Below are 21,031 nucleotides of genomic sequence, written 5' to 3'. Positions count from 1 at the left end.
CTCACCCCACCGAACAGGACACAATTGCTGCATCAGTTATGCCTGCAACACTACTGTGTTGCCTTGCTTCCTCTTATCCGTCTTGGATTTGTTCAGACATATGTTCATACTCTTATCAAGCTTTGTTACATCCTCTGGACCTACCCCTTTCTCACTGGACACCCTCAGAAACTCAGACTCCTGAAAGGCTCCATAAAAAGTCTATGACATCAATGTGAAAAACAAACTAGCTTCACTCACCCCATCGCATACCCCAGGCAAAGCCTCCAGGATCATGCCTAACATATGCCTTGAAAGCAGCTTCCTCCGTCAAGTTCACCACCACGCTCTCTAGCCCAGCCTTCAAGCATCCACTTGCCCAATTCTACTGCTGATGGAGCATACCCCTACAGAAGTTTCCCCACAAATGAAATCCCTGCTAACTTTCCAGTGATCGTCACTTCAGACAAATCTCTCTCAATCAAAGCCAATCTAAACTGCACCACATCTTCAGTCCTGGACAAACCCGCAGGCCTCAAATGTGCCCCATGACATAAGAACGCCTGGTGGAGCCAGGAAAATAACCATACTACCAGCCACAGCATCCTCTGTGTCTTACACTCCACAGCTCCCTCAGCATCTTAACCCTGTCCTCGTCCATGCCGAGCCCATGGAACCTCTCCCTCTCCAAAATGAGACAAACTGTTCACAGTGTCATTGGCAACATATGGCGTGCTCTGAAAATGATGTCATGCTGCATGCAACACAACTTTAACACCCACAAAAGCTTCAGCACCTGTGTGTCCTTGGCTGACTGCTTCTTAACCACATGTACTACTGTCATGTTGTCGGCCCTGATCAACACCCTCTTATGTTTCAAGCCTTACCCCCACAGGGGCACTGCCACCACCAGCGGTAAAAATTCCAGAAAGGCAATAATCCACCCCCTGTTCTTCCATCTTGCAGGCCATTCCTCCGCTCACCACCTCCCATTCCAGTAGAGACCAAAACCCATCCCTTCCGCTGCATCAGAATAGATTTGAGAATTCCGCTTGCACTCTCTCAGTGCCATCAATGATATACCAATAGATTCCTCCAGAAATCTGTGCCACATCCACAAGCCCTCATGTGTCCCTTTGGATAATCTCACATGATGATGTGGCTGTGACAGACCCATCAGGGATAGCCCCTGGTGTCTACAAAAGGTGCTGCCTGCACAAACTACTCTGCATGCGAAGTTCAGGTGCCCCAGCAACACTTGTACCTCCTTCACGGTCACTCAGTTTATTTTCAGATAGCATTGTGTCCAGCAAACCCATAGTCACTTTTTTGTCCTGTGGCAAGCAGGCGTCCATGGCTATAGAGTCAAGTTCAATTCCCAAGAATGAGAGGACCGTGCTGGGTCCCATAGTTTTCTCAGGTACCAGAGGCACCCCTAGGTCACCCATGAGCTCTTCGAAACTTGCCAACTGCTGTTGGGAGTCCACAGAATCGGGTTGACCCACAAAAAAGAAGTTGTCTAGTTAATGTATTACTGTCTTGTGCCCTTTGGAATAAGTAAACAACCACAGTAAAAAAAGAGCTAAAACAAAGCACATGAGATGGAGCAAACCATGGGCAAATCCTTGTCCATGTACCAGTAACCGTCAAATTGAATTACTTTATTTTGCTCTTGGCCACAAGCGCCCCATTTCCTGCCTGCTCTACCAGCAACATAGCGACATCCACTGATGAATAAGACACATTTGCAATGTCTTCCGCTATGAAGTCATTGACTGAGTTTCCCTCTGGCAATAGCAAATGCCGTAGAAGCTAAAACTGACTGTCCTCCTTTTTAGGTACCATGCCAATATGCGAAACAATTAAATCTGCCACTGGCCAATCCTCGAAGGTGACCACCATCCTACCCTCACAAATTTCCATCTGGAGTTTGAAATGAACCACCTATTTGTATGTCTTGGCAGATTTTAGATTCTCAGCCTACCTCCTCTATGTAGCCCTAAATATCCCAGCCAGAAACCCCATTGAAAACCTTACTTTAGAAGCCACAGGGCCACTCTGTGAGAGTATAGCGCCAACCAGAAATCAAGACGATCCTGTTTAGTTGGCATATGAGCCCTTCCCCATTGGTCTGTTCGTCCCCCTACCCTCAGCCCCCTGAAATCCTGCGTTCCCACCTCCTTGGTGCACACCACCAGATCTGTTTGGTCCTCTGGCCTGACTGTTGCCCTTGGGAATCCTCTGCTGTCCCGCAGCAGTGCACAAGGACATGCCTTCCAGTGCACTTAGAGCACTCATGTCTGAACCTGCATACGGTGACCCTTGTTAAAGTCCCAGTAGGCTCCATGAGCCCCACCCTGTCCTTTGGATGTAGTCCCCCCCCTCGAGTGGGATACCCTTGAAAGGAGTGACATTTGAAAGGGAGGCCACCCACCATAAAGACTGTCTTGCTAAATTTCTCCGGCCCCATTGTGTGCTGCCACAAATCAATATCAATCTCCCCTATTTGGCCTCCAAGTTAAGGGCCAAACGAGCTCAGAACTCATTATCATACTGACCTGTGCTTCTGAATCATGTCCATATATTCAAATAAAGCTACAGATCTTTTTGAGAACTTCCTGCAGTCATCTCTTCCACCATCTACCCATGTGGAGACCAGCACTATACAGGTCTTAGGCCCCAAAAAACCCTTATCTGGTGTCAAGGTCAGCATCTGCACTGGATCCCACTGCTTAATCAGCTGTAAAGGACCACCATAATCACCACCCACCCCACAATCCTTCCGTGCATCCGGGAAAGCCTTCAAAATATGATGCCCCTCACCCCCGCTGCATGACCACCTTGCCACCATCTCTGCTCCACCGCTACTGGGTCATCATCATCCACCACTTCACCATCTTCCAGACTCCTGTCTTCCAAGTCCAACTGCTCCTCTTCCCCCAACTACATCATCACAGCCCAGACCCCCAGCACTCTGATTGTACCATTGTTGTGTTGATTCCTTCTGTTCCACTCATTGAGGACTGGGACAGGAGGACCTGGACTAGGAGTAATGAAGATTACCAGAAAGTATTGGGGTTATTCCGTGACAGGCTAAAACCAGGATATTTGGCATTCTGACATAGATGAGTGAAGGAATTGGGCCAGACCCATGTAATGCAAGACACATCCAGTGAGAAGCTACTCAGTAAGACTAATATATCTAGACTGAGGCCAATCCTAAAACCTTCACATTTTGAAATACTGATGTTACTAAAAGCAAACTACAGCTGTTGTAAATGAAACAAAAACACAAATGTTTAGTAAATAAACATGTATTTATACATCGAATAAAACATCTCAATAAAAGAAAAATATGCTTGAATTTTTGATTTAACATGTGCCAAAAATGTATCCAATTTACCATGTATTATCGTAAAACCTAATTTGACCATAATTTACATAAAAACTTAACTTATTCTAGAAAAACATTATAAGTCTGATATTTAAAATGTCTTATTATGGGACGAATCATTTGGGGCCTTGCATTGCCTTCCAACCATTTAATAAAAGCCCGAGGCCTAACCCAGTTTTTCACTACCCTGCACCGATTTCCCAGGCTAAATAGCTACGGGATAACATAGGCTATTATGCCTGTACCAACTGTGGGTGCATTGATAGACGAAGTTTCCATGCTTCCAAGATATAAGTTGAGACCTTTATCACAATGTATTTCTCATCTGAACGCATACATAGCGCTTCTGCCTCCTTGCACTTCCTAACTCCGTAAGATCTGAAAAGTGGACGAAGGTACAGTTTACGGAGTCTGAGCGTAAAGTGGCATAATAAAAGGAAGTGGGAAAGTGTTTCCGGACCGCCATGAAGGCATGGACAGCATTCTGATCTACCCGGAGGAGCGGATTGCCATCTGTTAACCACCGCTGTCACTGGTAGTGTGCCCATACGGAATTTAAAGTAGAGAGCCCTTTTTTCCTCCGGATAAATACTGTCTATGAACATTGCTGGTTTAAGCTCTTGGTTAAACAAAATATACCGCTTGAATAAAGGGCTAAGAGACTCGCACATAGTTTCTGTCTTTCGCTCCCAATATGCCTTTTTTATAACAGCTAGACTAGGCCTTCCAATTTTTTCTGGATGGAGCCAAAAGTCATCCTGGCCAATAGCAGCCAGGATAGTTGAAATATGTTTGAACCAGGGCAGTTTCCGATGGTTTTGCAACTTCATGATATCCTTAAGTACGTCTCTAAATGGTTTAAGAGCCTCTTTTGTCCAAATACGGATCCAGTATCTTACTGGAGCCAGAGCGATGTAGTCCTCAACCTTTCTCATCTGTAGATCAATTCTTATTGCATTCATTGGTGTAGCATTGCCTAGACAAAGTAATCGGCATAAAAATTTGTTCTCGGTTACTTGTATTGATGGAATCTTTCTGAATCCCCAGATCTCAGCGCTGTAAAGTGCTGCGGCTCTTGCTTTTGTTTTATATGCAAGCAGTGCGGAGCTCACGGAGTGATTGCCTGTAGCTTTTGCAAATCTGAGAACTGCTCCGGCTTGTTGGGCCAAGGAAATTCTGCTTTTGTAGATTTGTGGTTTCCATGTCTGTTTTTCATCTAATCTGCAGCCCAGGTAATCATAAGTGGCCACTCGGGCCAAAGGCTTATTATTTGCCCTAAAAGTCGATTGCAACGTCTGTTTTTGGTTGAGAATCATAAACTTTGTTTTCCCCTCATTGATTACCATGCTCCTTGAGGTACAGAAAGATTCGAAGCCCCTAAGTAGTCCATGCATTGCTATCTCTGTTCTTGCCAGTAGTACGGCGTCATCAGCAAAGAGCAAGATAGGTATACTTTCATTGGCTAGTTTTGGCACGTCCAGATTTAATTCCTTCAAAACCTGACTTACTTTATTTATATAACAGTTGAATAAGGTTGGGGCCAAAACGCAGCCTTGTTTTACACCTCGCTCAATTGGAATTTCGGCCGTATAATCATTTCTCGTAGAATATCTGACCCTGGCAGTGTTTCCTGTATGCAATAGAATTAGCAGCCTTAAGATTTTTCCCTGTATGCCCATGTCCGACAATAACTGCCATAATGTTTGGCGATTTACGCTGTCGAAGGCTGTTTGGAGATCCACAAAGACCAGGTATAGTGGACAGTTTTTAAGGGTGGCGTATTTAGCACAGATCATGTTTAGCTTAAAAAGTTGGTCTGTTGTACTTTGGCCTCGACTAAAACCAGCTTGGTGTGTTGATATTAAATCTCCATCCTCTAGCCATTGGTCTAGACGCGACTGGATCAATTTGGCAAAAATCTTTCCAACACTATCAAGCAGCGAGATAGGTCTATAATTGCTCACCATGTCCCGAGGCCCTTTTTTGTGAATTGGAACGATTATTGATTCCTTCCAAGAAGGAGGGATTACCTCATAATGCCAAACACTGTTGAATAGACGGGCTAGAGCAGGTAACCATAACGTTAGCTGGTTACGGTAAGCATCTGAAGGGATGCCATCTGGGCCTGCAGCCTTATGCGGCTTTTGGAGAAGGATAACTTGTTTGATCTCTTTTTCGCTGAATTCCGATATTAACTTCGTTGCACGTGGAATGACATGGGCTACTTGCGTGGAATTTGTGCAGGGAAATTCGCTGGAGACTAGTACATTCTGGGTTCCGTTTACCGATCTAACAAGACGATTTGAAGATGCTGCGTGGGTCTTTTGAAGAGGAAGTACTTTACTTAATCTTTGATTTCTGCCTGCCAGCCCTTGAGTGAGGATGTTTGGGTTATTGGTCATCCCTGGTGCTGTTTTGGCCACTTCCTGATACAAGGCAGTAAAATGCTTTACCCAAAGTTGAGGGTTGATATTCAGTTCTAGGTTTTTCTGAGGACCTTCGCATCCCCACCTGACAATCTCCCAAAACTTTTTGGAGTTCCCTGCCGTTATTGCTTGCAGTAAAGTTTTCCAAAGTTTATGTGGAAATATCTTCCTTTTGTATCTTAATAGTTTTTTGTACTGTTGCCTACATCCATGAAAATGTTGCTCATTTATACATTTTTAATAAGTCTTGACTGATCTATACATCTATGTACAGCAACGTTCGATAATCATTACGATTTAAAAAAAAAATCAGTATTCACATTGCCATGTTGTTGCTGACTTGGCTCTTAGAGTCAAGTTAGAGCCCTGGCTGGGCTCCTTCTCAGCTCTTACCAAGAATTCTATTCAGCTACATTCTAATGGCGAGAAATCGTGCTGAATGGAATTTTCGCTTGCACCTATTCAGGAATCACTAACTTCCTTCTTTTTGAAACTTGTCAGTAAAACAGTTCCATCCCCCGAAGTAATGTGATTTTTTTGTGATCTTGCTAAACTTCTTTTGAAACCTAGAGAACCGGTTGTACAGCTAAAATATACTTCCTTTTAATATGTGCACTCTGAGAATTTCAGTCTTAGTGATAAGGATTGCTCTTCTTCCAAAAGAAGATGTCTTTCAGACAGGGTGAGTTCTGTTTGTTATGATCTTCTAGCTTTCCTAATCGGGTGTCTAGCTGGGTGCTGGAAGTCTGACAAGAAGGTAATGTGCTTGGCGTGCATAGGTAGAAAAAGTCTTGCCTAGGCTGTGTAAACGTGTTTTTTTCACATATCGTGATAATCCAGTTGTATCCAAATCAAAAACTTATGATTGTTGTGTGTCCATTGTCTGCCAACCTACCTTTTCACTTACTATGCATACAAAACATGTTTAGCCACCAAGAGGGCTCTCATCCCAACTTTGCCTACTAATGAGCACAAACTTGAATCTTTTAGAGGAGCTTTCTTGGCCATTACCTTTAACTTTCAAATGCTTTGCTACACGTCATAGAATCACATAGTTTGAATAAGCATTAAACTGGAGGATATCTACTGATTTCATATAGGAACATTGTGTACGGTCTCTGACCTCTGCTCTCGAGTATTTGACACATTGTAGAAAGTATTCTACAGGCGTCATCACCATGATCCTTTGATGCTGAGGCTGTTGCTTCACCATCAAGGGGCTGGAGATTTTAACATTAACTAAAAAACAAATATCTGCACCACTCAAATGTCTCAAACAATATGGAACTGCTAACGATTAGGGAATTAATGTGCACATTATTATTAGTTACTGTATGAAAAACAGACATTTGGTATTATGTACAACCAGGAAAGGATACCATAAACTGTCAGTGTGGTGCTAGTTTTCACAGATGTGTGCCAAGTTATATTTACACTTGTGCCAAAAATACAAACATTCATTTTTGATACAACGCTGACAGCACTGACTGACAAAAAGGAAGAGAGCAGAAAAGTCCATCCTTATGAATACACAATAGAGGTTTAAGTAGCATTCAATGGTGAATTATTAATGTCCAATCTGTTCATGTAACCAGACCGACAGCGTTAATCCGTTCATGCCAATCGTAGTTTTAAAAATGGGGATGGATGCTGATTACAAGGAATAGGGTTGTGAGAATTAAAACATAATTTGGAACTTCAAAGGAACTGCTGAAATGCAAATTTGCTTTAGACATGAAAAGAGATGGCATGTGGCAACTAACATTTTTTTTCAAGACAAAAGCAGACAAATACATCTCATCTGACGTCTTCAAGAGCTCCATGGCGGTAATGACATCAGTCATCAGAGAAGAAACCAATACATTTCAGTTGGGGTTGTCTGTCAAAACTACACCCACCGAAAGCAACGCCAGTCTTTCCCTCAATGCCGGCCTCAATTATGCTAAGAACGAAAGTCTACAAAATATTAAGGAGTATTCACAAGACACAGTAAGATTCTGTTTTATATTTCTATTATTCTTCACTCAGCAGTTGTCACCTCTAGTTCAAATGCAATAGAGTTTGATAATGTGTTAGAGGTATGTTTAATGTGCAAACACAATTAATAATAAAGTTAATGTGGAATATCCAACACACATGTAGTAAGTATGCCTTGTACATATTCATTGTTAGTATCTTGACTGAATTTGACTTTTCAGTGGTTTCCTGGGCCTGGCCTGAAATTTAGTATTTCTTCTTGCTAGTCATATGAATAATTGTCACTAGACACGACTAACTACATGCATTTGGAAGCCTCTGCTCATAAGAATGATATCATTCATTGCATCAAGAAGTTGATATGTGGATAAACTGCTGCACGTTTTAAATTAAATAGTTTTTGACATGACTATAGTGGGTTAACGTTTGAAGGAAAGATATGTTTTTGCAGTTGCGGTATTATCACATGATGTATTCATAGGCAAATTGTGGATTAATATCATGGATGAACAGTGCAGCAGTGAGTGTTTCATTAGCTCTGTGTTTTCGGCAAGGCACTTATTGGAAAATAATCCATACAAAAATAATGTTCATAAAGGGAAATGAGCAGAGTAATGGAGCACCGGATCAGTTATGCCATTCGAGATGTTTTCAGGGATGTCATTATTGATGTGATTTAGCCTCACAACAAGATGATGGACAAAGTGCTGAAACTTTTCAAACACCCACCTCCAGTTATAGATCTGGGTTAAATCCATCATTCTTTTGCTAACCATGCCAACCCAGTTTGGACCCAGCCATATGCAAATCAGTCTTCACCCTGCTCCCCAGGGGAACAGTCCAGCACGACCTGCCAGGCCAAGTCCTCCCTGGATCAGAAACAAGCATCCTGGGACTGGTTGCTGGTATCATCAACATGTCATGTGTGAGGTCATGAGCAGTGCAGGATGGTGACACAAGTTATGGTTAATTTAGCTGTCCATTTCATGGGGCATATTTAGGCCCACATTATGACATTGGTGGTAATAACCGCCTACCGCCGCGGTGACGGCCGCTAAAAGACCGTCGCCGTAGCTACCAGCCGTCAGCCGGATTATGACCATAGCCGGATTTCCGCCATAAGGATGGCAGAAATCCAGCTGTGGTCATGCCGGCGGATGGCAGTAAGGTGGTGCTGCTGCCAGCAGCAGCACCACGCCATTAGAACGCCGCAGACCGTATCATGACCCATGATATGGCCTGGCGGTGTTCTGCTGGCGGACGCTGCTGCTGGTAGCAGCGCCCTGTTCCATCTCCTGCCAGAGGACCCCCTCACAACAGGTAAGTCGGGTGCTCCGACAGGGGAGGGAGGTGGGGGGTGTTGTGTGTGTGTGGGTGTGTGTGTGTATGTCTGTGCGTGCATGAATGCGGATGTGTGAGGCGTGTTGTCTGTGTGTGCGTGTATGGATGTGTGAGTGCACCTTTGTTGTGCTGTGTGAATGCATGTGTGCATGTATGTATGTCAGTGTGTGTGGATGTGTGTTTGAATGGATGTCTGCATGCATGGATGAATGTGGGTATGAGTGTATGTATGCATGTGTACGTTGCTGAGTGAAGGTGCGTGTATGTCGTGGGGGGGTCTGAAGAGGGAGGAGGTTTTGGGGGGGAAACCTGGGGAGGGGGCAGGGAAGACCCTCATCAGTGACAGGGAATGAATTCCCTGGCACTGATGGTGCCTACCGCTATGGTTTTCATGGCGGTAAGGATGCCACAAAAACCATGGCAGTAGGCGGGGTAATAATCCAGCGGGCGGGCTAGTGACAGCCACCTGGCTGGACGGTGTGGTACATGGGCCAAACCGCCAATGTCATAATATGGGGAAAAGTACAGCAAGCCTGTTAGCAGTACTTTTCACCATTTTACCGCCGTCCGCCGGGGTCATAATGACCCCCTTAATATTTTTGACACTCCTTTGGCGCAAGCCTCTCAACCATATCTATTAGGCTACGCACAGCCTCTTTGCATGCCTTTGAATGGCCTCAAAGATGTGGAGTAAGGCAAAGCAGTGCAAGTTGCTGTGCTGCCTTACTGTGTGCAAGGGGGCGTTCCATGGGCATTGTGGTAGGTTTTCCCACGCAACTCCCATGGATTTTGATGCTGCCCCAGAATTACTTAGTGATGTAAACCTAGGGCTGTGCCAAAACCTTACGCCTCCCCAAAACAGGCATAACAAAGAGAAATATTTTTATCTCTCCTTGTTATTTCCTCTTTCCATGTGTGATGTATTCAGCAGCACACATAGAAAGAGGAAATGCATCTCTGAATTGTTTTTGTGCAGGAAGGTGCCCCTTCTTTCACAAAAACAATCCTGCATGCAAATGTGCCTGCATTTACACTAAGCAGCAAATTATGCACCAGTGCAGGGAGAATGGACAGGAATGCACCACGCATTCCTGACCTTTCACATTGGCGTAGGGCAGCGGAGCAAGAAGGCATGTGGTGCTGTCCTGCGCCACTTGTCCATAAGAATGGGCACTAGTAACTAATACATTTAATTGGTTTTTAGATGTTGTTTTTTCACCAAAACTTTACTTTAAATATCGTTTTAAACATTTTAAGGTCTTATAGCAAAAGCTAACCATAATTTAATTTTTCAGGGAATTTCTTTTTTGATCATTTGCCACACCAGCTGTTCCCTGCACTGACCCCCTATTTATAACCAACCCAAAATGTACACATTCTTAGTCCATGTGCAAGAGGAATTGACTGCAGGAATTGGCCAAGCACGGTGGCCGCAACAGGGGCTAGTCAGGCCCTTTGATCAACCTGCAGGTGGGCAAGCCTATTATTTTTCATTGTGTTCTTTGGGAGGTCCTTTTTGGATCCCCATCCCCATTTGAGCTAGGGGGTCAAGGGAGGCTACGCATGCCTCCTTTTGGCTCTTTTCAATCATTTTTGATGACTCAGGGACCAAAGCACCAAGTCCTTATTAGTGGTAATAACACATTTGTGTGTGCTCTTTGCAGCCACCCAGTCAGCTTTTTCAGGTCAGTTACCCTTGATTTATACAGAACTGAAATGGCCGTCAGGAGAAGAACATACCTCACCCTATCAGATTTGAGTTTTTTTTATTTATTTGGGGGTGCATGAGGTACACAAATCCAAGTTTGCTGACTTTTCCAGAATAATAGTCCAGATAGCTGGATAAATCATCATTTTCATGCCAGTCTGAACCCCATTTTAAATGCTAATTTCTTGAAAACTACTGAACTGACTTATATTAATCACAGCAATGGCACGTCTTTGAATAAAGTTTTATTCACACACTAAGTTTGCTGAAATTGTGTTCAGCCATACAGCATCAAGCAGTGCACTGTCTGTCAGAGCATTGAGCACCCTACCTTCATCAGAACACTTGAAGTCTCTAATAAGTTATTTGTACTGCTCTTATCGCAGCACAGATTTGATGAGGCATCTCTCATACCTTACTTCACAGTTGCTTCCATGGAGGTCACCTGAAAGCATGTAAGCTGTATCACACATTGTTAGAAATGGGGTCTCTGGTTGGCAGTCAAAGCAGGGAGCCTCACTCTTGCAGGGGAAAGGAGATAAACACTTAAGATAATCCCTACTCACCCCCTTGGTAGGTTGGCAAAAAACAGTTAGGCTTATCTCAAAGGCAATGTGTAAAGTATTTGAGCCAACACAGCAATACAGTGAAAACACTACAAAATTGACACAACACAGGTTTAGAAAAATAGCCAATATTTATCTAAATCAAACAAGACCAAAATGACAAAAACCTAACATACACAAGTAAAGATATACATTTTTAAATTAAAACATCTTACTCCATAGAAATCAATGGATGTGTTGATTTTACACAAAGTACCTGGTTTGTGTCAAAAACAAAGCTGAACGAGTGTGCATCAGTAAATTCAGCGATGCGTTGATTCCTTACTTGTGAGTGAGGCCATGTGTTGTTTCTTCTCTGGTCGGATAGGCAATGTCTAATTTTTCTCTTCCGCAAGAGAGTGGTGCGTCAATTTCTGGATGAACACCTTGGATCCAGGCAGGTTCACGTTAATTTTGACACCCAGCGATGATGCGTGTGAAGTCTAGCCACACGCTGATGAGGAACTGTGCTACATGGGGGTTGTGTCGATTTCAGCAGCTGCAAACAGGTGTTGCGTCATTTCTCCAGCCGCGCTGCAGGTGATGTGTCGATTTCCCAGCTGTGATACAGGTGTTGCGTCGATTTCCCAGCCGCGATCCAGGTGGTGCATCATTTTTACAGCTGCATTGCAGATGGTGCATCAAATCTTTCCCTGCATGGATCCTATGCATGGATATCTGCCTTGATTCCACCAGCTTCACCTTACAAGGGCCTAGGGACTGGAGTGGGCACCACTTGGTAGGGTAGGAGTCTCAGCAAGAAAGACCATCTGCTGACAGAGGAAGTCTTTGATGGCCCTAAGCATCAAAACAGGTGGCAAGCTCAGTCCAATCCCTTGGAGATACTTCACAAGTAGGAATATACCACAAAGTCCAGTCTTTGTCCCCATTCAGGCCGAAGCAGCAACTGAAGTCCAACCCAGCAAAGCACAGTCACAGGCAAAGGGGCAGTACTCGTCCTCCAGCTCTTCAGCTCTTCTCCTTGGCAGAGGTTCCTCTTGACTCCAGAAGTAATCTAAAAGTCCGGGGTTTTGAGTCCACTACTTATATCCCTTTCTGCCTTTGAAGTAGGCAAACTTCAAATGAAAGTCTCTGTTGTTCACAAAATCCTGCCTTGCACAGGCCTGACCACAGACACACATCAGGGCATTGGAGACTGCATTGTGTGAGGGAAGGCACAGACCATTCAGGTGTAAGTGACCACTCCTCCCTCCACTCTAGCCCAGATGGCTAATCAGGATATGCAGGCTATACCCCAGCTCCCTTTGTGTCACTGTCTAGAGGGGATTCGCAAACAGCCCAACTGTCAGTTTGACCCAGACATGGAATACACAAGCAGGCAAAGGGACCGGATGGTTAAGGAAGAAAATGCCCACTTTCTAAAAGTGGGCTTTTCAAACTGACAATCTAAAAAACAACTTTACCAAAAGATGTATTTTTAAATTGTGAGTTCAGAGACCCCAGACTCCATATTTCTATCTGCTCCCAATGGGAAACTGCAATTAAAAGATATTCAACGGCAGCCCCCATGTTAACCTATGTGAGAGATAGGTCTAGCAACAGTGAGAACCGAATTTGGCAGTATTTCACTGTTAGGACATGTAAAACACTTCAGTACATGTCCTACATTTAACATACACTGCACCATGCCCATGGGGCTACCTAGGGACTTCCTGAGGGGTATCTTACATGTACAAAAAGGGATGGTTTGGGGCCTTTCAAGTGGGTACACATACAATGTACAATAGTGGCAGGTCTGTGCCAAGTTCACAGGGCTACTAATGCGGGTTGCACAATTAGTGCTGCATGCCCACTAGTAGCATTTGAGGGTAAAGGCCCTGGGCACGTCTAGCACACTTTACTAGGGACGTACTAGTAAATCAAATATGCCAATCGGGTAAAAGCCAATTACACATACAGTTTACACAGAAAGCACTTGCACTTTAGCACTGGTTAGCATTGGTAAAGTGCCCAGAGTACCAAAGCCAGCAAACACAAAGTCCAGCACACAGTCAAAGCATAGGAAGCAGAGGCAAAAATACAGGGGAGACTACGCCAAGGATGCCAGGTCTAACACACGTGCTATGTCTAATATTTTTGACAGAGTTGTAGCTATTGATGGTGGAGCCAGTGCAGTTGCCCCTTTTCTGAGTGGTGTGATGGGCACACTCTAACCTATACAACCAGCTGTTTATTTAACAGAACTTCCACATATTCTCAGAATTTCTTTTACAGTTCGGCTCTTCCCCTGTTGAGGGCAAATGGGGTCTCTGTCACAGAGAGTGAGGGAGAAGAAGAATATGTCTGTAGAGATAGTAAGTATGGGGAGGAATGGAGAGTGGAAAAACAAGAAAAGTGTGAGTTGTGCAAATGAACTTGAAATGGAGGAAGGGAAGAAGGGAGAAATTGAGAACGGAGGGAGGTGAGAAAAGAAAATTGGAAGATGAATGGTAGCAAGGGGAGAAAATGTGAGAGAAATATGGGAAGGAGAGAAAGGAGGGAGAGGCAGGAGATAATGAACAAAAGAAGATGGAAAAGTCCTAGTGAGGGTTCAGATAACAGGACGTTGGTGGGAACAGGAGCAAGGAGAAGGAAGACAGAGCTCAGATATGAGAAAACTGAACAAAATATCTAATTGTGAAAGAGAAGGGCAGGAAAGAGATTTCAGGGACTAAGATAATCCAGCCATCCATCTTTTTGTGTGTGGTAAATTGAGTACCAGTAATGTAGGTACCAATAACACTTAACATGTAAATTCCTTTAATCACTCAATCAATAGATTTGATCAAAGCCGCAGTCTCTCCTCAGTTGAGTAGGGGTCAGATGTCGCCAGTAGCCACTATGATAGTTGATGGCATTTTCAAATACATTGGCTGGGGTCTGCTGATAGTTTCTTTAGTAGGGCATTGACTCTACATGTGTCCAGTCCTTGGGGAAGGTGGGGCATGGCAATTGAGGTGTTTCATAAGGTGATGAACACATGGCTAATTCTGGCTTCGCCTATGTTGAAGAAGTGGGGAGGGCTGGCTCCATTTGGTTAGTCAGTTATCTGTGGTGGTTGTGGGGTGGTTGCGTTGCTTGAAAAAGTCAGTGGCCTTGGGATGGGGTTTGAAGTTTCTCTTAATTTTGATGATCTTGTCGTGGAAGAAGTTTGCAAGGTTGTCACAGAGTTCATGTGAGGGGATAATGTTTTTTGTTGTAGGTGAGTGGATTTCTTTGACAATATTGGAACAATATTTGCTGTTCTTAGAGCTTTATTTAATGCCTGAGGCTAAGGCCTTTTTCTTTGATTCTCTCAACTCTCCTTGGTAGGTGTTGAGGGCTGCCTTGGAGTCTGTCTTGTCGGCTGGTGCGCTGTGAGAAATTGGGTTGTTGGTTGACTGGGGTGTGAGCCCTGGTCATGCAACAGCCACAATCCCTTGCAGGGTGAACCACAAAAAGTCACTACATTAACCTGTGCTTAACCCTGGTAGCTTGGCACAAAAATCCTTCAGGCTTAACTTAACGACAACGTGTAAAGTATTTATGCAGCACACAAACAGTAATACAGTGAAAACAGAATATGAATAGAGTACATTCTAATAAATTATTTGACACCAAAATGACAATAATCCAACTAGTAGAACCAGAGATATGCATTTTTTAAGTTTTAGGTTTCAAATAGTGCTTAAAAGCAAAAAATGCCAACCCTGGACATCTGGTTGCACTACATCAGGTCAGAGTCAAATGGTGAAGCTGACCAGGACGAAGCATGGCTCAGATACACAGGGCCATATTTATACTCCGTTTGCGCCGAAATTGCGTCGTTTTTTTTGACGCAATTTCGACGCAAAACTAACGCCAACTAACGCCATATTTATACTATGGCGTTAGAGGCGAATAGCGCCAAAGTTCCCGGAATGTGCGTCATTTTTTAGCGTGAACCCCTTCCTTGCGTTAATGATATGCAAGGGAGGCGTTCCCGTCTAAAAAATGACTCCCAGGCCTTTACGTGGTATTTATACTCCCGGGCAAAAGAGACGCCCGGGAGTTGGCGTGGCTAAAAACGGCGCATTTGCGCCACTTTTTAACGCCTGCTCAGGGCAGGCGTTAAGGGGCCTGTGGGCTCAAAATGAGCCCACAGGTGCCCTCCCATGCCCCCAGGGACCCCCCCTGCCACCCTTGCCCACCCCAGGAGGACCCCCAAGGATGGAGGGACCCACCCCAGGGACATTCAGGTAAGTTCAGGTAAGTATAATTTTTTATTTTTTATATTTTTTTTTGGTGGCATAGGGGGGCCTTATTTGTGCCCCCCTACATGCCACTATGCCCAATGACCATGCCCAGGGGACAGAAGTCCCCTGGGCATGGCCATTGGGCAAGGGGGCATGACTCCTATCTTTACAATGATAGGAGTCATGTTGATGGGGGATGGGCGTCGTTAAAAAATGGCGCAAGTCGGGTTAAGACGATTTTTTCGACGTAACCTGACTTGCCCCATTTTAAGACGCCCATGCGCCATTTTCCCCCTACGCCGGCGCTGTCTGGTCTACGTGGTTTTTTCCCACGCAAACCAGGCAGCGCCGGTCTGATTGCGCCGTCTAACGCCATTCCATAAATACGGCGCCCGCTTGGCGCTTCAGAATGGCGTTAGACGGCGCAAAACTTTTTGACGCTAAACTGCGTTAGCGCAGTTTAGCGTCAAAAAGTATAAATATGGGCCACAGAGTGGATAGGGCCTGGTCAGCGTTTACCTTTGGACTTACAACATTTTTGAAGAAAAAGTCTCTGAGAAGGTGGAAGTTCAGCAGGGCATGGCTTCAGGAGTCTCAGAGGAAGGAGCATCATCATGGAGCAAAACTGCTGTGAAGATTTTTACCTTTAGACTTAGGGGGTGATTCTGACCCCGGCGGTAAGGAACCGCCGGGGCCAGGGTCGGCGGGAGCACCGCCAACAGGCTGGCAGTGCCCCGCAGGGCATTCTGACTGCGGCGGTTTGGCCGCGGTCAGAAGAGGAAAACCGGCGGTCTCCCGCCGGTTTTCCACTGCCCTTTTGAATCCTCATGAGGATTCTGACACCCCATACCGCCATCCTGTTCCTGGCGGTTCTCCCGCCAGGAACAGGATGGCGGTATGGGGTGTCGTGGGGCCCCTGGGGGCCCCTGCAGTGCCCATGCCAATGGCATGGGCACTGCAGGGGCCCCTGTAAGAGGGCCCCACAAAGAATTTCAGTGTCTGCTCAGCAGACACTGAAATTCGCAACGGGTGCAACTGCACCCGTCGCACCTTCCCACTCCGCCGGCTCCATTCGGAGCCGGCGTCCTCGTGGGAAGGTTGTTTTCCACTGGGCTGGCTGGCGGCCTTTTGGCGGTCGCCCACCAGCCCAGTGGAAAACCCAGAATAACCGCAGCGGTCTTACGACCGCGGTGCGGTATTCTGGAGGGGGGAACTCTGGCGGGCGGCCTCCGCCGCCCGCCAGGGTGAGACTCACCCCCTTAGTCTTCGAAATGGAAGTCCAAAACCCCTGCAGGACGAAGCAGAAGTCTGTAGCTGAAAGACAGTTCTACAATGTCAGTTGCTCCTTTCGCGAAGGACTACTGAAATGGATTTGCTGCTGCGGAGAACGTAGCGGGAGAAGCCGCAAAATCAATCCGTCTAGCAATGCACCTTGGGTGGATGGGCGAGCGAGTTGGTCCCAGTCTCTTCCTGGTTCTCAAAGCACTTTATGGTCCAATTTTGTCTATGTCCTCAGTTTTGGAAATGAGCTATCTGGACACCTTTAGCACCACAGCCAAGGGTCCTGCGGGGTACGGAGACCTCTTGGGGGGTTCAGGACTCACTCAGGAGAGGTCCAGGTGCGATTTCAAGATGGAGGGTACCGGTTATGTCCTTGTGGCTCTGAGCAGGAGGTCAGCAAACCAGTCTTTAAAGTCTAGTGTATCCTACGCACTACAGCATTGCCGCCGGCTCTATCACAAGCTGGAGACAATGCTGTAGACTGCTTCCCGCTGGGCTAGCGAACGGAAACTCGCTGACCCAGCGGGAAATTCGTAATGGCCCTGGCGGGGAGACTACCACACTGGCAGCAACCTACCCTTTGGAACTTCGGCAAAGTCCGCCATCCGCCAAAGTCATAATCAGGGCCTATGTTACTGAAACCAAACTATACCTGGCTGATGAACCCTAATTAGGGTGAAATTGCTCCTAGGTTTCTGGTGTTCCAGTTAAGGGAGAACTGGCCTGGCAGTTTGGGCTGGACTGTTCCCATTTGTTGGACTTGGACCTTTCTGCAGGATCACCCCAAACTATTTACCTTCACCTCTCTTATTTGCTGAATTCATTTTTGTTGGCCTTAGGGCTCCCTGCACTTTACCACTGCTAACCAGTGCTAAAGTGCATGTGCTCACTTCCTAAAACATGGTAGATTTGACTTACACCTACGCTGAGAGCAGGCGTTAAAATGACGCACTCATTTTAATCATTGGACTTCCCTGTGCTTTGCTGCACTAGCAACAACATTTTTGACACCAGTGCAGCAAAGCACCACAATAGAATCCAAAGTGTTGATGCTATTGTCCTAACGACCACCATGGTGTGCTGTATTGTAAATATGGTGCAACCATGGTGTTGTTAGGTGGGGCAGGGGCGAAACAAGAAAAGTGGCGCATCGGGACCAATACACACTTTCTTGTAAATGTGCCCCTTAATTTGGTTATAAGTCCCTTGTAAAGTTGTATATTATTTACCCATAGACTGTAAATTAAATGCTACTTGTAGCTCCTCAAAATATGTACCAGGTCTGCCATTGAGGCCTGAATGCAGTTTTAAGCTTCCATTTTGAATTGGCAAAATAATCCCCTTGCCAATCCTTGAAACACCCCATTATGTGCATGTAAGTTGTCCCGAAGGTAAGCCCTATGTAGCCCATGGGTCAGGGTGTATTGTAATTAAAATGTTGAACATACACATTTTACATTTCCTGGTAGTGAAAAATGCCTAAATTCATTTCTCACCACTGTGAGGTCCACCTCTGCCATAGCAAAACATTGTGTTATCTTATCACATTTAATAAACGCTAACTATTGATTCAAAACAGGTCAACATTTCATGTTTGGTGTCTGAGAAATTGTAATTTAAAACCCACTTTAATGGTAAAATCAAATTTTTAACTTACAATTTTGAAAATGCCACTTTTAGAAAGTTTGGATTTTCTTGCCCTAAATATTTGGTGGCTGCAGCTTCTTCCTGGGTCACATGCCTGGGTGTAGTTGGCAGATGGACTTTGTTTATTCCTCCCAGACAGTCACACAATAGAGGGAATAGAGGGATTTGGTGTGTCTGGATGGCCCATCACTGGCAGGATGAAGGTCAGAGCTGGGAGCAGCCCTGCTTGCAATGGAATAGGCTGTGCTCTGACTTCACACAAAGACCTTGTCACCGCTTGCATTGTTCATGCAGGCTGCTTAGAACCAGAATAGGGTAAACAGGAAACTTCAAGCACTTCAAAGGAAATTCTCTAGACATTTTTCCTGCTCAAAGAAGGCACCCGATCTTAAAATAGAACCCTCAGGCCCAAATCTTCAGTTTACATTCTAGACCTGTGGAAGGACTCTCAGAGGACTGGCTGCAGTAGTCACCTGATATGTACTTCAGAAAACTGCTTTGCTGCACCCAGAAGGACTGCTCTGCTGCAGGAAGCCTGCCTTGAACTCTCAGAGGCCTGCCCTGCGATTTGAGCCCTGATCTACTGCTGACCCAGTACTACCAGAGTGACTCAAAGGACTAGTTTGCTGGCCTCCTGATCAGAACCTCAGGAACAGAAAAGACTCCAACCATCTTGAACCTGCACCTGGACCCAGCCTGAGTGATTCCTAACTCCCCCAGTCATACCCCTCCCATAGTCCTGGACCCTTGGTGATGGTGCTAAATCCAAAACTTGGGAGTTAGAAAATTTTTGGCTGAAAACTGCTTTGGGAACCAAAGTGCATGCCGGTTGGCCTGACTTCGCGTCAGCTCTTCCCTCATTATCCTCTGCAGCAGCAAATCCTGTTCAGTGGCCCTTCACCGAAGTGGTATCCTGCCTCGTGGAACTCTTGTCGGCTACAGCCTCCAGCCTTGTCCCACTGAAGATTTTCAGAGTGGCACCACTTTTCTTGCAACCATGTGTGCGCCATATCTAAGATACAGCGCACCATTGCGGTAGTTAGGGGAACTAGCATCAAAATGTTTAGCGCTACTTCGGAGGAGTGCAGGATTAACGTAAAAAATGTTGACACTAATCGTGCAAAGCCCATTGAGGCCCATTGAACACAATGGTGTGCCTTCTTTTAACGCCTTCTCTGAGCAGGCATTAAAAGTGCTGAAAAAAATGACGCAAAGAAATTTCTTTGCGCCATTCTTTTGCCGCCCCCCAACATGGGAATGCCCCCTTTGCATACATTATGCATGGCTCAGCCATAATGTAGCACAAAGGGTTACGAAGTGGTGCAATTAATGCATTTAGCCACTTTGTAAATTTGGCACGTGATTTTGGCCTCATTGGGTCACCTTAGTGTAAAAGACAAATTAATCTTATGTGGTGCAAAGAGGCACTAGGGGCTCTTAAATCAACCCCTAAGACTGAACATGGAACTCTTTACTGTGACTTCATCCAGTAGCTCCCTACAACAATTCCTCCTCCACAACAATTCCTCCTCCTCGAACACTGCCTCCTGCCTTGCCCCTCTGAATATTACTTTCTCGAGCAACGTATTGTCAACATTTCTTCAATGTCAGAAGGTAAGTCCTGACCTGGCCCAATCTACATTTCATATCTGACTCACACTGCTTCGCTGTCAGCCATATTTTTCAACTTTGACCCGGTCTAGATATCAATAGAGATTTTTTTTAGCCCAACCAAATCCCTTCAGATGCTACCCTGACTTTTGTGGTAATCTGCAGTCCTCCGTATGCAGGGCCTTGAGAAGTGGTCTAAATATTTGAAGGTCTAGATCCGATTATGCTGCAATCCAATAAAATCATCAGAGAATGCCTGCATGTGGAGCTGACTCTAGTGTATAAGAAGTAGCTATCACCTCAGAGACCTTTGGGCTACCTCAAATGGTCTCTAATACAACCCTTAGAAAGGCCTTGCTCTTATGCCAAACAAACCAACGTCTGTTTCTTACACTCAGTACAAACCTGGACTGATCAAACATTCATCAGCTTCCAGGTGACATTAGCACACATACATTTTTCATTGCAAGATAGGCAAAGACACTGTGTACTTTTGGTTTAAAACAGAGTCAGCATAATTTCCACTGTTGCTTGAGCTCTAAAGGACTTTAATGCTGGTATTCATTCCATGTTCAACAGGGTGGTTCTCAATAAGCCCAGCCATGCATGGTTTATAGATGGGTAAACTACTAAAATAGCCTGGACAGAGCATGGCGTAGGCCATATTCCAATTTAGATGCCCACATGTACAAAACACTGCTGAGAAAATATATTATCTTTCTGGCAAATACAAAATCCCTTTACACAAACAAAATAATTTCAGAAAACAAAAACTCTGCATAACTCTATATAACTGTATCATTATAGAAGCCAATTCACTACAAATGTATTGTGACAAACAGCCACAG

At 45.1% G+C, this 21,031-nt stretch overlaps 1 protein-coding gene across 2 annotated transcripts in view; it reads left to right on the top strand.

The window, feature by feature from the left end:
- The window catches only part of C9 (complement C9), a 196,807-nt gene that overhangs the window by 109,397 nt on the left and 66,379 nt on the right, over window positions 1-21,031 (top strand). For both annotated transcript variants that reach the window (XM_069221359.1, XM_069221361.1), the window contains one exon: window positions 7,576-7,788. In XM_069221359.1, coding sequence (XP_069077460.1) covers window positions 7,576-7,788 — 213 coding nt within the window. The remainder of the gene's footprint in view (window positions 1-7,575; window positions 7,789-21,031) is intronic.

This window comes from Pleurodeles waltl, chromosome 1_1 (assembly GCF_031143425.1).
Source record: "Pleurodeles waltl isolate 20211129_DDA chromosome 1_1, aPleWal1.hap1.20221129, whole genome shotgun sequence".
In the NCBI taxonomy this organism is placed as follows: Eukaryota; Metazoa; Chordata; class Amphibia; order Caudata; family Salamandridae; genus Pleurodeles; species Pleurodeles waltl.
The sequence above is the reverse complement of the archived record's forward strand: the minus strand, read 5'-3'. Positions and strand labels throughout refer to the sequence as shown.